This window comes from Ceratotherium simum, chromosome 12 (genome assembly GCF_057802395.1).
Source record: "Ceratotherium simum simum isolate JZ-2026a chromosome 12, ASM5780239v1, whole genome shotgun sequence".
Classification (NCBI taxonomy): domain Eukaryota; kingdom Metazoa; phylum Chordata; class Mammalia; order Perissodactyla; family Rhinocerotidae; genus Ceratotherium; species Ceratotherium simum.
This window is the reverse complement of record NC_141911.1, coordinates 17927363-17945808: the sequence shown is the minus strand read 5'-3', so window position 1 is coordinate 17945808 and position 18446 is coordinate 17927363. Positions and strand designations below refer to the sequence as shown.

General features: G+C 35.2%; 1 protein-coding gene across 1 annotated transcript in view; it reads right to left on the bottom strand.

Moving 5' to 3' along the window:
- The window catches only part of NEK1 (NIMA related kinase 1), a 179826-nt gene that overhangs the window by 29321 nt on the left and 132059 nt on the right, over positions 1 to 18446 (bottom strand). The window contains exon 26 of the mRNA XM_087437435.1: positions 17479 to 17628. Coding sequence (XP_087293561.1) covers positions 17479 to 17628 — 150 coding nt within the window. The remainder of the gene's footprint in view (positions 1 to 17478; positions 17629 to 18446) is intronic.

Here is an 18446-nt window from a genome sequence, read left to right as displayed (position 1 = left end):
CTGCTATAAAATCATGTCTATTAAAATCAGGAACAAGGATGCCAGATAGCACCATTATTATTAAAGGTTGCTTTGGAGAGTCTAACAAATGCAGTAAGAAGAAAAAAGAATAATCAGAATAATATTGAAAAAAACTATTTCTTATACTGATGATATAACCTGCACATTTGGAAAGAAGATGTCAAGGGAAAAAACGTACTAAATTTAATAAAATATTCAGTAAGGAGTCTGGATATAAAATTTTACATAGATAGACAAAAAGCTTTATTTTACAGCTTTATTTTAACTAGAAATAACAACTTAGGGAAATGGAAAGAATATGTCATTCATAATAAAGACAAAAATATACACATTATATGAGAATAAATTTACCAAAGAAAGTTTTAGAAATTAAAAGAAGAAAACAAAATGTTACTGACAAACACAAAACAAGATTGGTGCAAACAAAAGACACACTTAAAATCTTGAATTTAATAGCATAATATTCCAAAAATCAATATATAAATTTAATACAATTCTAATCACAATACCCAATTACATAAAATGAACTTAAAATTCGTTTTAATTAATAATGGTCTAAAAATAACCAAGAAAAATATTTTAGAATTCCACTTAGACTAAAGACTTTGTATATGTGCATGTGTGCGCGCACGCGTGCACAAGTGCACGCACGCATACATGTGTCTGTTATCTGCCTATTTATATTTATCTAATCTAAGGATTTGGGAAAACTTTCCACCCAATAAAGGAAATTCAGAAGACATAAAGAAAAAAGACAAACTTGCATGAAAATTTAAAAAAAGCTGCATGGCCAAAAATAGCATAAAAATAAGTGAAATAGCAGAATGTGGAAAAAAACTGTGGAAAGAAACTGTGATGATAAACTAGATAAAGGTTATTCATACCAGATCAAAAATCCACAAGAAAAAGATTGGCAATGCAATATTTTTAGGGCAAAGAATATAATACAATTTACAGAGAACTAAGCCAAAATGGCCAAAAGAATATGACAAGACAAAATTCACTCACAATCAGAAAATCATAAATGAAATCAATGAAATACATAACTTATAAGACTGGTAACAACAACAAAAAATGATAATACTGACAAAGCCTGTTTAATATTTGAAAACCAATCAATGCTATTTGCCATATATGATAAGGCAGAAAAATCATACAATCATCTCAATTGACTCAGAAAAAGTGTTTCATAAAATGCAATGACTCTCCATAAAACAAGACTAGAAGATAATTCCCAATCTGATAATGAATAAACTAACAAAGGGCTTCTATCCAGAATATAACAAAAACTCCCAGAAACCACAAGAAAATCAACGCAATGGAAAAATGGGGAAGACACTTGAACAGAGACATCTTGGCAAGGAATTTTTGGATATGACACCAAAGGCACAAGTAACAAAAGCAAAAATAAACATGTGGAACTACATCAAACTAAAATGCTTCTGGCACAGCAAAGGAAACATCAACAAACTGAAAAGGCAACCTATTGAACAGGAGAAAATATCTGCAAACCATATATCTGATAAGGGGTTAATATCCAAAATATATAAGAACTCACACAATTCAATAGCAAAAAAAAGAGCAAATTAAAATGAATTTGCTATTATTAATTAATGATAGCAATTTAAATATGGGCAAAGGAACTGAACAGACATTTCTCCAAAGAAGACATACAAATGACCAAAAGGTATATGAGAAGGTGCTCAACAACACTAATTATCAGGGAAATGCAAATCAAAACCACAATGAAAGATCATCTCACTCTTGTTAATATTATCAAAAAGACAAGAGAAAAATACTAGTGAGGATGTGGAGAAACGGGAATCCTTGTGCACTGTTGGTGGGAATGTAAATTAGTACAGTTATTACACAAAACAGTATGGAAGTTTCTCAAAAAATTGAAAAGAGAAGTACCATATGATCCAGCAACCACACTTTTGGGTATATATCCAAAGGAAATGAAATCAGTATATTGAAGAGATATCTGCGCTCCCATGTTCACTGCAGCATTATTCACAGTAGTCAAGACATGGAAACAATCTAAGTGTCCACCAACGGACGGATTATAAAGAAAATGTGGTATATATATATATACAATAGAATATTATTGTGCCTTAAGAAGGAAGGAAATCTTTGAAGGATATTATGCTAAGTGAAATAAGCCAGACATAGAAAGACAAACATTGCATAATATAATGTATACATGGAATCTAAAAAAGTTGAACTCAGAGAAACAGAGAGTAGAATAGTGGTTGCCAGGGGCTGGGAGGTGGCGGAAATAGGGAGATATTGGTAAAGGGTACAAACCTTCGGTTATAAGAACAATAAGTCCTAGAGATCTAACGTACAGCATGGTGGACTATAATTAATAATAACATATAGTATACTTGAAATTTGCTAAGAGAGTAAATCTCAAGTGTTCTCACCATACACGCACACACACAGAGAAAATGGTAACTATGTAAGGCGATGGATATGGTAACTGGCTGGATTGTGGTCAACACTACACAAGGTATACTTACATCAAAACCCCATGTTGTACACCTTAAATATATACAGGTTTTGTTTTTTGTTTTTTTTTTTTGTCAATCATAACTCAATAAAGTTGGGAAAAAAATTAAAAGCCTATTCACATGGCCACATCCAGCTGCAAAAGGAAACTGAGAAATGTAGTCTCTGCCTAGGCAGCCATGTGCCAACTCAAACCCATGGCAGGCATGGGGAGAGCCTATTAAAAAGAAAGAAGGGAAAATTGGAAACTGCAGGACAGTAGCAATTTCTGCCACACATGGACACACATACACATCAAGCCCCAGAGATGCCAGTAAAATGTGGGAATATATCAAGAAAAAGGAAGCCATGGACACCAGGCAATAAGAGATCTAACATCAGAACAGGTTAAGGGAAAGGTTAGGATGACATATCTTTACAGCAGGGCAAAGGAAAAACTTGTCTGGCTTGGAGCAGTTCAGACAGGATTCCAAAGAAATGCTTGAAAGAAAATTATACTAATAGAACACCTAATGTATGTATGTATGTATGTATGTATGTATGTATTATTTTTGTGAGGACGATCAGCCCTGAGCTAACATCTGCCAATCCTCCTCTTTTTGCTGAGGAAGACTGGCCCTGGGCTAACATCCATGTCCATCTTCCTCCACTTTACATGGGACGCCGCCACAGCATGGCTTGACAAGTGGCGCATTGGTGCGTGCCTGGGATCAGAACCAGCGAACCCCAGGCCGCCGCAGTGGAGCGCGCACACTTAACCACTTGCGCCACCAGGCTGGCCCTCTAATGTATTTAAATGCTCTGAGAACAGATAACCATATCTAGGAGAGAGTTTGACGACAAACTAGAAATAAGTATGTGGAAAACAAAGAAAAAAATAAATACTTATTGATTCAGTAAAGGGAAAATGAAAGATTGTGCAGGAAAGAAAAGTTGTCATGGTACTGTATATCTTAGCTTTGATTAGAATATATATGGTCATAACAATACCAAAACTGTATATGGATTTAACCAAAATTATAACTACATTTGGAGGATGTGGGGATGGGAAGTATAGATGTATATGGTGAGATCAGAGGGAAAAAAAAATGGATGGGAGAAAGGCAGTTAAATCCTTATCTTCCAAAGTAGGAAGCCCACAGATAACACCTAAAACTAAAATAAGTAAACAAACATTTTTTAAAAATCAAGTAGAGTATAGGTATCTGATTTATAATTATGTTGATAAATAAGAAAAGAAATAGTCATAAGAGCTGAAAGTGGTTGACTTTGGGAAGCAGAAAATAAGGTGGGGAATGAGGTCTAGGGACTGCTGTTTTGGTAAAAGACTGCCAAGGCTACCTGGCCTTTTAAATTATGTGCATAGAGAGGCTGGCTTGGTGGCAGTGGTTAAGTCTGCACGCTCCGCTTCTGTGGCACGGGGTTCGCAGGTTGGGATCCCAGGTGGGGACCTACGCACCGCTTATCAAGCCATACTGTGGTGGTGTCCCACATACAAAGTGCAGGAAGATGGGCACGGATGTTGGCTCAGGGCCAATCTTTCTCAGCAAAAAAAGGAGGATTGGCAACAGATGTCAGACCAGGGCTAATCTTCCTCTCCAAAAAGTAAATAAATAAATAAAAACAAATTATGTGCGTAGATAACTTTTATAACAGAAAAACTAAATTTTTAAATAAAAATAAAATTTATGTAAAAAACAAACAATTTCTAGGTAGCAGGGTTATGGGTAATTTCAATTTTCTAGCATAGTTTTTGGCATTTTGTAAATGTTTTACAATGAAAACATACTATTATAGCCATGAAAAAAAAAGTTAGTTTTAAAAAACAATGTAGTGGAGGGGCTTTTCTTCCCGGCCATGATAATGTAACTCATATTGGATTAATCTCCCACTAAAAATAAGTATAAATTATGGACAAAAAATACATTTAAAAAACTGTTTGGAATCATTGGAGAATAACTGATGCAGGCAAGGCCTAATGGACGACAATCGAGAGAAGGCAAATACATGAGATGAGCTCCACTTCATCCCAGCTTTTTCCCCGAGGGCATTTCCTAAATATTAGCACAGGGTAACAGATTACAAGCAGAAAGCAATAGTTTTACTGGGTTGAGAAGTCTGAGGCTAACAAAGTGACACAGACTTCAAGGACAAAATTGTAGAGAGAAGTAAACTACTGAAAAGAACTCTTAAATCTATGTAAAAGTCCCCTAACAACAACAACGACAACAACAAATCCTCTCTATTTTTGGCTAACTATGCATTCATAAAGCAACACTCCAAGAAAACCAGCATAAAACAGCAGCTAGGAGGATAAAAGGCTGAGCAAAGATATGAGCAGCTGGGTGGTGTTCAGGAGAAAGTACAGAGACCAAGTCCCACAAACGTGGAGGGAACTTCGTAACATCATAAACTTTTAGTTGAGATCTCAGAAAGATCAAGACATAGGAATGAGGGCTACATGTTGGAATAAGTTAAAAACTAGAAGTACAAACAAATGGAACCTAACAAAGTCTAATACAAACCTCAATAGCATCAAGGTAATATGCTAGCATTGTTTAGTTTTAAGAAGAAAACAATTTTCTTTGAAGAAAGCTAACATTATCTAGAGGCTATTAAATTTTTCAACCACAACGTCTAACATCCAATTGAATATTGTAAAACTCGGGTACAAAAATTATAACTTGTGCCCTGCTTTTGTATAGCCTACAAGCTAAGAACGGTTTTTACACTTTTAAAGGGCTGTACAAAAATTTAAAAAGAATAAAAATATGGATAACATGGGCTCACAAAGCCTAGAATATTTACACTCGTAATTTATAGAAAAAGTTTACTGACCTCTGTTACAAAGCATGGGTTATTAAAAAAAAAAGAAACAGAAAAAAATGACTGAAGACCAAGAAAAAAAGAAACAGAAACAGAACAGATATAGATAAAAATAGAAATAGATATAGATAACTCAGATATGAAATTTATCAGGCAAGGATTTTAAAATAATTTTGATTAATATGCACAAGAAAACAGATGAAGAGATGGGCCAAATGGATAAATCTAAGATATTTTCAACAGAAAATTGGAATCTATAAAAGAATATTAGGTGGACATTCTAGAACTGGAAAACACAATACCTGATATTATGAGCTCATGGGATTCTTTAACACAGGTTAGAGATAGCAGAAGACAGGATTAGTGAAATGATAGAGGGATCAATAGAAATATCCATACTGAAGTAAAAAGGAAAAAATGTAAAAAAGCAGACTAGAGCATACAAGATACATGTGACAAATTCAAAGGGTCTAACACATGTGTAACTGGAGTCCAGAAAGAGGAACAGAGAAATAATGGGGCAGACGCAGTATAGGAAGATCTAATAATTTTCCCCAAATTGAAAAAAAGATACCAACCTTTAGGTCTAAGAAACTGGGAAAACTCAAAGCAGGTTAAAGACAAAGGAAATTATATCTAGGCATATCATGGTAAAACTGCTAAACATCAAATAGAAACCGTTAAAGCAGTTTGAAGAGAACTACATACTGCTTTCAAAGGAAGAAAAATAAGACATATAACTGACATATAATTACGGATGCCACAAGAATACGTAGACACTTTTAAAGTGCAAAAAACAAACGAAATAAAGCACAAACAAAACAAAACAACTCCCCCTAAACCCCACCTACCTAGATTTTAATGCACGGTGAAAATATTCCTTTAAACTAGAGGTGAAACAAAGATCTTTTCAAACAAACAAAAGCTGAGAGAATTTATAAAGAGCGGATCTGCACTACAGGAAATACTAAAGGAAGTTCTTCAGACTAAGGGAAAAAGATATCAAATGTAAGTATGTAACTTCAGGAAGGAATAAAGAACATTGTAAAGAATAAACCGCAGGTAAAAGTAAATGAATATTGACTGCTTAGCATAATAATGGCTTATGAACTGTATAAGACATATGGAAATAAAATATATAAGAAGAATAGTATGAAAGGATAGAAGGGGATAAAGGAAGTAATATTGTTAAAAGCACCATGTATGGTTTGAGAAGGGATATAAATACTAAATTAAGGTAGATTTAAATGAGCATTATGGTAGAATTAAACAAGGATGCAAATTACAGCCTCTAGGACCACAACAAAAGAGTAAATAAAAAACATATATTTAAAAACAAATAGGGCCGGCCCCGTGGCTTGGTGGTTAAGTGAGCGCGCTCCACTGCTGGCGACCCGGGTTCGGATCCCGGGCTCGCACCGACGCGCTGCTTCTCAGGCCATGCTGAGGCCGTGTCCCATATACAGCAACTAGAAGGATGTGCAGCTGTGACACACAACTATCTACTGGGGCTTTGGGGGGAAAAAATAAATAAATAAAATCTTTAAAAACAAATAGAAGAGAAAAATGAAATACTTGATTATTCCAAAAGGAGGAATGAAAAGAATGAAAGAAATAAAAGGATAAACAAAGAACAGATGGGACAAACAAAAAGCATACAGCAGCATTGTACAGAGACTAAACATGAAACCATATCAGTAATTACATTATATATAAATAAACACTCAGATTAAAAGACAAAGAAGGTCGAGCTGGATTTGAGGTAAGAGACACATTTAAACATATAAAGTCAGAGAAATTGAAAGAAAAAGACACACCAAGCAAACGTTAACCAAAAGAATGCTTGCTGGTGTAGCTAAATAATATGAGATAAAGTAGACCTTAAAGGAAGTAATGTGACTAGAGATAACAAGGGATATATAATAATAAAGGGTCAACACAATAGGAAGTTGTATAAAACCGTCAATGCAACAACCTAAACAATCCAATGCAACAATCTAAATGATCAATGCAACAATCTAAATTGCTCTGCACTAAATAATTTAGCTTCAAAATATAAATAGCAAAAATTGATAGAATTAAAAAGAAAAGATGACAAATCCACAAATAGAGATTTTAACTCTCTTCTCAGTAGCTGATACAATAAGCAGATAAAAATAATCAGTAAAATTACAGAAGATTTGAATATCATAATTAAAAAATGCAACACAGAATATACATACACACAATTACACTCAATAACTGTGAAATACACATTCAAAGTGCATATGAAATATTGACCAAAACAGACTATAAATTGGGCGATAAAGCAAGTCTCAAAAATTTCAAAGGTCCGAAATCATGCCCCAGTATGATGTTCTGTGACAGTACAATTAAACTAGAAAGCAATAACAGAAAGATAACTAGAAAAAAACCCAAATGTTAGGAAACTGAATGTAAAATACTTGTAAATAATCCAAAAATTCAGTGAGACAGCATAAATATAATCTGTAATCTAAATCTTCCCACAGAGAAAACTCCAAGTTCAGATGTAAATTCTTCCAAATTCTGAAGGAAAAAATAGTACTAATCTTTCACAAAGTTTTCCAGAAAATAGGAAAAAAGGGAATATCTCCCAACTTGTTTCATAAGGTCAGCAAAACCTTGATATCAAAACACCATAAGCATCTTACAAAAAACCGAAAATTATAGGCAAACATCTCTCACAAATTACTTTCCTTGGCAGTGAGTGTAGATGTTACATGTTTAGAAGGGAAAAACAGTCAAATGCGAGAAAAATTTTTACGACATCATGGATGGATTAAATATTTAAAGACAAATAGAGGGGCCGGCCCAGTGGCGCAAGCGGTTAAGTGCGCGCACTCCACTGCGGTGGCCTGGGGTTTGCCGGTTCAGATCCTGGGCACACACCGACGCACCGCTTGGCAAGCCATGCTGTGGCGGCGTCCCATATAAAGTGGAGGAAGATGAGCATGGATGTTAGCCCAGGGCCAGTCTTCCTCAGCAAAAAAAAGAGGAGGATTGGCAGATGTTAGCACAGGGCTGATCTCCTCACAAAAAAATAAATAAATAAATCAAGACAAATAGAGAAATTCTGAGAAGATAGCAAAGAACATAGTTTTTTTAACAACCTCCCTGAATACCTCCACAAAACAGACAAAATCAAGATAGCAAAACCAAATACCCATGAATAACATCTAAACCAAATCCAGGTGACAAGATATCCTCACAAACCCCAAAATACATGTGAATGGGGGAAAAAATCACTGATAGCCTCCAGACACAGGTAGTAACAGCATCTGTGAAAAAGAAAGCAGAGAGAAACAAGAGGGCACCTGACAGACCCCGGATCAGGAGAACCCCAAAATAGCCAGCAGGTATTCCCAAGCAAGCGTGATGGGCTGATTTAAGAATAGCAGCTGAAATGGGAACGATTTTTACACATTCCAATTTGCAAGTAAATGGAAGGTATCGATGGAAAAGTCGGAAAGGGTTAGGATAGTCTGGACCCTAAGAATTCTCAAAACTAACCGACTGAAGTTTCCTTCTAGAAGAAAGACCTACTTTGAGGAGAAATTGTTGGAAGGAGAATCTAAATTGACTTGTGCAGGGATAATAGAAACAAAGGAACGAGAAAAGTGAGGGAAAGGACCAGAGCCAGAAGAGCTTAGAAACTACCAGGCTGTAATTTTTAAACACTTCATCAAAGTAACAGAAGAGGAAGCTCTAAGCTATGAAGTTAGAAAAGATATTTTGACTAATTCTTCCCTCCTAAAAGTTTAGCAAATCTAATTTCACATGCAAATAATTAACATAATAGGATCATCATTGAATTCTGTACAAAGTTATTAAAAGAAAAAATAGAAGTAGTAGAGTAATATCCCTACTGACTCGAGTTTCCCAACTTGGGCACTATTAGGTCAGAAAATTCTTTGTTTTGGGGAGCCCTTGTTACAGTATGCATTGTAGAAGATTTATCAGCTTCTCTGGCCTCTACCCACTAGACATCTGTAGTATCCTTCCCTGGTGACAACCAAAAATGTCTCCAGATAATGGCAAAATTACCCTTGATTGAGAACCACTGCTATAGATAACAAAAACCCACAAAACCAATTAAAATTATAACCTACTATTGAAAAATTAACTAGAAAAATTAAGTACATGAAATAAGAAGTAAGAGAACAATATAAATTACAATGAGGAAATAATCAGGAATGAGGCAGTTGATAGAGCTCAGGAAAGACCAGAAAAAAAAAGAAAAAAATCTTAGAAATAAAGATTCTAGATTAAACACAAGATCATATAAACCAAACATACAATGTCTTAAGAAATAGGGAGGGTGAGCAGGAGAAAAATATTTAATTAAAGAAAAAAGTGACAAAAAGGATTCAAGAGAAAGTGACAGATATAGAAGAAAGGCAAAAAAGATCCGAAATGCACACAGTAGAAGTCCCTGAAGTAGACTTAAGGAACAAAACAGAAAACTATAACTCAAGAAAACTTTCCTAAAATTGGGGGCGGGGGGGGAAGAGGGGTGGAGACTGGAAACCACATACTAAAAAAACACACCACAATGAGGAAAACTACAAAACCCTGACGAAAAAGATCAAAGAAGGACTAAGTAAATGGAGAGATTATCCATGTTCATGGATAGGAAGACTCAATATTGTCAAGATGTCAATTCTTCCCAACTTGATCTATGGATTCCACCCAATCCCAACCATAATCCCAGCAAGTTATTTTGTGGATATTGACAAACTGATTCTAAAGTTTATGTGGAGAGGCAAAAGACCCAGAATAGCCAACAGAATATTGAAGAAGAACAAAGTTGAAGGAATAACACTAACTAACTTCAAGACTTACTAAAAGCTACAGTAATCAAGATAGCATGGTACTGGTGAAAGAATAGGAAATAGATTAATGGAACAGAACAGAGAGCCCAGAAACAGACTCACACATACATAGTCAACTGATCTTTAACAAAAGAGCAAAGGCAATTCAAAGAAGAAAGGATAGTCTTTTCAACAATTGCTGCCGGAACAACTGGACACGCACAGGCAAAAAAAAAACTTATCTAGACACAGACTTTACACACTTCACACTCAAAATCAATCACAGACCTAAATGTAAAATGCAAAACTATAAAACTCCTAGAAGATAACATAGCAGAAAATCCAGATGACCTTGGGTTTGGCAAGGATTTTTTCAGATACAACACCAACGGCACGATTAGAGAGAGAGAGAATTAATACGCTCGATTTCATTAAAATTAAAAACTTTTTCATTAAAATGAAAACCAGTGACAGAAAGACAGTGTCAAGGGAATGAGAAGACAAGCCACAGATTGGGAGAAATTATTTGCAAAAGACAAACACAAAAAGGATTGTTAACCAAAATACACAAAGAATTCTTAAAACTCAACAAGCAAACAAACAACCCAATTAAACACGGGCAAAAGATCTGAACAGACACCTCACCAAAGATACACAGATGGCAAATAAGCATATGAAAAGATGCTCCACATCATATGCTGTTAGGGAACTGTAAATTTAAACAATGTGATACCACTACACATCTATTATGATGGCTAAAATCCAAAACACTGACAATATCAAATGCTGCTGAGGATGTGGAGCAACAGGAACTGTCATTCATCTCTGATGGCAGCACAAAATGGTACAGCCACTTTGTTATATAGTTTGGCAGTTTCTTATAAAACTAAACACACTTACCATACAATCTAGCAATCATACTCCTTGGTATTTACTCAAATGAACTGAAAACCTATGGCCACACAAAAAACCCCACACAGATGTTGACAGCAGTTTTATTTGTAATTGACCAAACTTGGAATCAACCAAGATGTCCTTTAATAGATGAATACCTATATAAACAAACTGTATTATATCCAAACAATGTAACATTCTTCAGCACTAAAAAGAAATGAGCTATCCAGCCATGAAAAGACATGGGGTAACCTTAAATACACATTACTAAGTGAAAGAAGCCAGTCTGAAAAGGCTACATACTGTATGATTCCAACTGTATGACATTCTGGAAAAGGCAAAACTATGGAGACAGTATAAAGGTCAGTGGTTGCTAGGAGTCTGGGGGAAACAAGGGATAAATAGGTAAAAATATATCACCAAGAGTGAACTCTAATCTAAACTATGGGTTTTGGGTGATAATAATATGTCAACGTTGGTTTGTCAACTGTAACAAATGTACCACCTGGGGTGTGTGGGGGGGCGGGGGGGTTGTTGATGGTTGGGGAGGCTATGCATGTGTGGGAGGAGAGGGTATATGGAAATTCTCTGTACTTTCTGCTCAATTTTGCTGTGAACCCAAAACTACTCTAAAACAAAAGTCTTTTAAAAGAAAAAAACCCAAATACACTAAATACTAGAAAAATAAACCTGATACCAAAAATATATTTTAAGAAAACTATTGGACTTTAAGGAAAAAGAAAGATATCCTTTGAGTATCCAAGCAAAAAGACTCAGTTATAAGGAAAAGAAAATAAGATTGTCATCAGAACTTTCTGACAATTATGCTTTATGCCAGAACATAATAAAGTTACATATTAAAGACATTCAAAGAAAGGAAATGTAAGCCAAAGATTTATATTCAGCCAAACTGATCTTTAAGGATAAAATCTTATTAGACAAACTGTTATGAATATGAAAAATCTCTGGTTGTATTGTTCATATGATCCCTTCCTAAGGAATCTATTAGAAAAAGAGCTTAAGACAATCAAAATGATGCAAGAGACATTGACATAAGGATTGGAAGACTCAAGAATACCAGGTTCCTTTATGTTTGTCATTTCATCCACAAAACAATCCTTGATAACAGTTGTTTCCATTCTACACAAGGAGAAACTGAATGTCTAAGTCAGAGGAACTTGCCCATGGTTTCTGGGCAAGTGCTGGAACCAAAATTGGAACCAAAACTCATTCTTTATCCACAACATAAAGCTGCTCCCACATACACATTAAATAAACCTTTGTGTCTTTGCGTATAGAGTCATGCATTGTGTAATGTTCTGAGAAATGCCTTATTAGGCAAGTTTGTCATTGTGCATCATAGATGATACAGCCTACTACACACCTAGATGGTACAGCCTACTATACATGTAGGCTATATGGTATACTCCATTGCTCCTGGGCTACAAACCTGCACAGCATGTTACTGTACTGAATACTGTAGGCAACTGTAACACAATAGTATTTGTGTATCTAAACCTATCTAAACATAGAAAACGTACAGTAAAAATACGGTATAAAAGATAAAAAATAGTACACTTGTATAGGGCATTTACCATGAACGGAGCTTGCAGGACTGGAATTGCTCTGAGTCAGTAAGTTAGTGGTGAGTGAATGTGAAGGTCTAGGACATCACTGTACACCACTGCAGACTTTATAAACACTGTACACTTAGGCTACACTAAATTAATAAAAAAATAATTCTTTCTTCAATAATAAATTAACCTTAGCTTACTGTAACTTTTTACTTTATAAACTTCTTAATTTTTTTTAACTTTTTGACTCTTTTGTTATAATACTATTAACTTAAAACACAAACACATTGTAGAGCTGTACGAAAATATTTTCTTTATATCCTGATTCTATAAGCTTTTTTTTCTATTTTTAAAATTTTTTATCGTTTTTTTACTTTTTAACTTTTTGGTTAAAAACTAAGATGCAAACACACACATTAGTCTAGGCCTACACAGGGTCAGCGTCATCAACATCACTGTCTTCCACCTCCACATCTTGTCCCACTGGAAGGTCTTCGGGGGCAATAACACGCGTGGAGCTGCCATCTCCTATGATAACAATGCCGTCTTCTGGAATACCTCCTGAAGGACGTGCCTGAGGTTCTTCTTGAGGAGGTGTCACTCTTTTCAGAAATAGGTCCATGGTGGTTTGCTTGGTTTGTTTCTTTTTTTCATCACAGATTTGTTTGTAAGCAGATAATGCACCATGAACATTCCCCTCTATTAATGAAAACTTTTCGGTGCTGGCATCCATGTTTTCTAGCTTTTTAAGGAGCCTGTTGAGGTCTGCAAAAGCTAAACTCTTCACTGTGAATTTTCTTGGGTGTTCTTTTTCTTCTCCTGCAGTTTCCTTTTCTCTTGCCTCTTCTTAAGCTACGCATTCCTGTTTCAGTTCCAACAATTCCTCATTAGTCAATTCCTCGGGAACCACCTCCATGAGCTCCTCAGTGTCATTCACATTCACACTCAAGTTAAAGTTGTTTGCCATCTCAACCACAGCCTTGTTGATTTTTGCTACCTCCTGATCCTTGGAAAATCCTTTGAAGTCATGGACGAACTTCTTGAGTGTCTTCTTCCAGATGCCATTCAGACACTCCTGGGTGACATCCTCCCAATCCCAAGCAAGGTTCTTGATGCAGTCATAAATGTTGTAATCCTTCCAGAATTGTATCAGTGTCCTCTCAGTTGCAACAATAGCCTGGGCAAAGGTCCTCCCCAGGTAGTAGGCCTTAAAAGCTGCTATAACTCCTTGATCCATTGGATGGATCAAAGAGGTGGTGTTTGGAAGGAGAAACACAGCTCTAATATTGGGATGAAGATCACCAATAAAAGAAGGATGTCTGAGAGCACTCTCAACAATAAGCAAAATCTTGAAAGTTATGTTATTCTCCAAACAGTACTTCTCTATTTTGCCGGCATAGCAATTCAGGAGGGCACCTTGGAAGAGGAGCTGGGTCATCTCTGACTTCTTATTACTCCTGTAGTACACTGGCAGTCTGTGCTTACTGATATGCTTGAAGGCCCTGGGGTTCTCATTGTGCCAGATCACACATGGTTTCAATTTGTAGCCTGCAACATTGCCGCTGAGCAAGACCGTTATCCTGTCCTTAAAAGCCTTGAAACCTAGCATTGACTTGGCATCCTTATGGATGAAAGTCTTTTCAGGCATCCATTTCCAGAATAGGGAGGTTTCATCCATACTGAATATTTTCTCTGGCAAGTAATTTTCCTCCACAATCAGCTTATCTAGAGTGTCCAAAAACTTTTCAGTTGCCCTCACATCTGCACTTACAGACTCACCACTCACTTTCATATTATGTAATGAATAACGATTCTTGAATTGTTTAAACTACCCAGAGCCAGCAGTAAATTCAACATCATAGTTGGGTCCAGCCATTTCTTTCAATATTGCAAATAAACTTTTTGCTTGGCTGTGATCATGATGCTGCTGAGAGGGATATGCTTCTGTGTCTGGTCTTCAATCCAGGTCATTAGAAGTTTCTCCATGTCTGACATAAGTCCTTCTCAAATTTTTATTGCCTTCAGTGAAGCATATCCTTTAAAAGCTTTCATCACCTTGTTCTTCAAGATCATAGCTATGGTGGAACGGGACATGCCTGACTGGCTGAGCAATAACCATCACTGATTTTTCCACCTATGTAGTCCTTAATCACTTTTAATTTCGTTTCCAGGTCAATCACTCAACGTGGTCTCTTACTGGCAACATTAGCAGTGGATTTTAGATGCTTAGGGGCCACAATGAATGAAACAACACGAGATTAAACCAAACACAAGAGAAAATAATGCAATCAAAAGATGTGGTAAGCATGAGATATATGAGGCTGCTGGCAGCATAACACAGCATACTGTTTTACAGCAAATTTTTTTTTCATAACTACAGTAGAAAGAGTACACTCTAAAATAATAATAAAAATATAAATAGTAATGGTAAATATATAAACCAGTAACACAGTCGTTTGTCATTTTCAAATATTATGTACTGTACATAACTGTATGTGCTATACTTTTATATGACTGGCAGTACAGTAGGTTTGTTTACACCAGAATCACCACAAACATGTGAGTAATGTGTTGCACTACAACATTATGACGGGACCACTGTGACAGGAATTTTTCAACTCCATTATAACCTTATGGGACCACTGTCATACATGTGGTCCGTTGTTGATCAAAATGTCATTATGTGGCACATGATTGTACTGGAATTGCATATTGCCTGGAATTTTGTTCTCTCCCTTATCTACCCAATGAGCTCTTTTTTATCTTTGGCCCAGCTCAAAACCACTTGCTCTCTCTGTGGCTTTCCCTTACCCAAAAGGGCCATACTATCATTAATGAAACTGTGTAGTATTGATATAAAGCCTCCCCAACTGTGGCTCCATAGAATTTCACACACAGCACCTCTAATATAGACTTTGTCACATGTGATTTCCTTGACGGTAAGAACTGTGACTTCTTTGTCTTAAAATCCCAGCATAAAGCATATTCTTCTAAGTATATGTAGTTAGGGAAAAAAATTAAAGCGAGGGCAGATGATGACTCTGGGCAGTCTTTAACTATCCAAAATAAAGTTAATTACTTAAACATCTCTGCACTACCTCTTTGTGAATATTTTATTCTTGTCCTTTTCATGAAATATTATCATTTATTTGTTTTCACTTGTATCTGTCCCCCAAGAGCAAGGATGATCTTGGTAGCTTTACCTCCTAACACATAACAGTACACACAGATAGTAAGTGTTAAATAAATAGTTGGTAAATGGAATTTAAAAAAAATAAGACAAATCATAAAATAAATTATTTCTCAGTTCCAATTCTAGGCAGATGGATTTTTTTTTTTTTTAAAGATTTTATTTATTTTTTCCCCCCAAAGCCCCAGTAGATAGTTGTATGTCATAGCTGCACATCCTTCTAGTTGCTGTATGTGGGACTCGGCCTCAGGATGGACGGAGAAGTGGTGCCTCGGTGCACGCCCGGGATCCGAACCCGGGCCATCAGCATCGGAGCGCGTACACTTAACCACCAAGCCACGGGGCCGGCCCCAGATGGATTATTTTAACATGGAGCAGGAAAGCCCTGCTTTCACATTGCCTAAGTATTACCACATATCAAATTACACATATTTAAGCAATAAAAATTTTTACATAAGAGGTATCAGAATCAGATGTTTTTAAAGTAATAGTTCTGATGGGAATGAACATATATAGGACTTTTAGACTACAAAATAATTTGAAATTTTTATCATTATTTTTGAAAATGTTTTAGCCTATAGGCATTTTTTTCCTGAATAAAGCCTGAGGCATTTTGAGAACAAGCTCAGACTGAGATGTAAGCATATTAAATTACTAGTATTTTTGTTTTTGACTAGTATTTGGCATACAACTGCACAATTTCCAGACACAAGAGTATGAACAAATTAATTACAAATATACACACTGTGTACTTGCCCTTTTCTCAAACAAGTGATTATATATGCTAAGAGATTCACCCTTAATAAGGAAATAGCAACCCACTTTTGCCACTTTATTGACATGTGTATGGGTTCATTTCACTGGCTAATTATCAGCATCTGGCTAATTCCTATATATACAATGTGAATAGCCTCACCTCCTAGTTGTTTTTCTGTCAGTTTTGGATATGAGTTTCACTCTAAGCTTTAAGGAGAGACAGAGAAAAAGAAAAAAGAGAGACAGAGATAGAAAGAGCACAAAAGTGACATATGCACACATTCATGCCTAGACACAACTTAAAAAAAAACAACTATATTCAACTTCCTCTTCATTTGAATAAGATGTTAAATCTGAAAACACCTGCTTTATACACAGACAGTCTTCTTTATGCATAGCTATAATACCAAGACCCACAACACTCATGGATCAGATTTTCCTTCTGCCTCACAAGAACTCATCCTCCCAAGTCCTAGGATAATGTATGTCATACCTACTGCAGATATCTTTTAGTCTTTTAGTCAACCTGATTCCTGAATCCACATTAAAATATACACGATTCATCTCAATGTACTGCTCCTATATCTTTCTTCAGGAAAAACATCATTCTGACTTTTATGGCTCCCTCCACACACATTTCCTTTTCCTTTTATTTTTAGATCCCATTCAGGTTATATCATATCAAAACTCAAGGCTATCATTTGAGACAACTCCCCAGAAAACACAACCATTCTCCATCTAACTAGAATATTATTATAACACAAAGATAATCTATTACAAACAATTCACTTAAAATAGACACATCTTAAAAAATACAATTTGATTTTCAATAATATTACTTCTACTCTTAGAAAAACAGCTGCTTTCTGCTTACCAGAAATGGTTGTCTTTTCCAATAGTTCTGTCTGAGGTTGTAGTTCAGCTTCTCCAAGTAACTTTAGAACAGAATTTGTAGGGCTTTTTCCCCAGACTCTTCTTGGAGATCCACCAGGATCTAATTTAATAACCTCTCCCACTGTATGTTCTATAAGATAAAAAAAATAACTTTCAATGACAGAACATAATAATAATCCTGCATTATAAGGCAGATTTAAGGTCTTCTCTCCAATTAGTGCTTCACAAGAAAAAGTTTTGTAAACAAAGAGCATATTATGATGATGCTTAAAAAAAGACTTCCAGGGAATGAATGATGAATGATAGAAGAGTAACACAAGTTCTAAAAATATTAATAATTATTTAACAATACCCCATAATTATATAATTAACTAATTAAAAATAATAATCAATAAATATTAATACTAGTAATAAAATACCTATAAGTTCCTTCTGAAATACTTAGGAATTAAATTCTAGTTCTAAGGAAAACATAAATTATAATTTTAATTTGAGAAAATGAAAAAAAATACCTAAGATAGTTAATAATTTGGGAGAGTACAAAAAATATATAAATTAAGTATTTTGTTTCTATAATTTAATTAAAGAGAATAGAAAACAAATCCTAAGATAAATGGGCATACCGATTAAAAGTAGAGAAAAGTATTCCTAAGAAATTTTGTTTTATTTTATCTTATACATCATAAATAGGAAACTGACACTTTCTTTCTGACAATAATAATTTTAGGTAAACCTTTTCAATGAAATTTAGCAAAGCAAAAAAAAGGAAATTATCTAACAAAGTTGGAGTCTTTAGAATGTTTGGTAATAGTATATTTACTATATAGGTACCAAGCAGTAATAGATAGGATATAATCTCAAATATTATGGAGTATAAGACATATAAACTTTCAATGGTAACCAAATACAAGTTGATATAAATTTCTGTGTATGAGTTTCATAAAAATA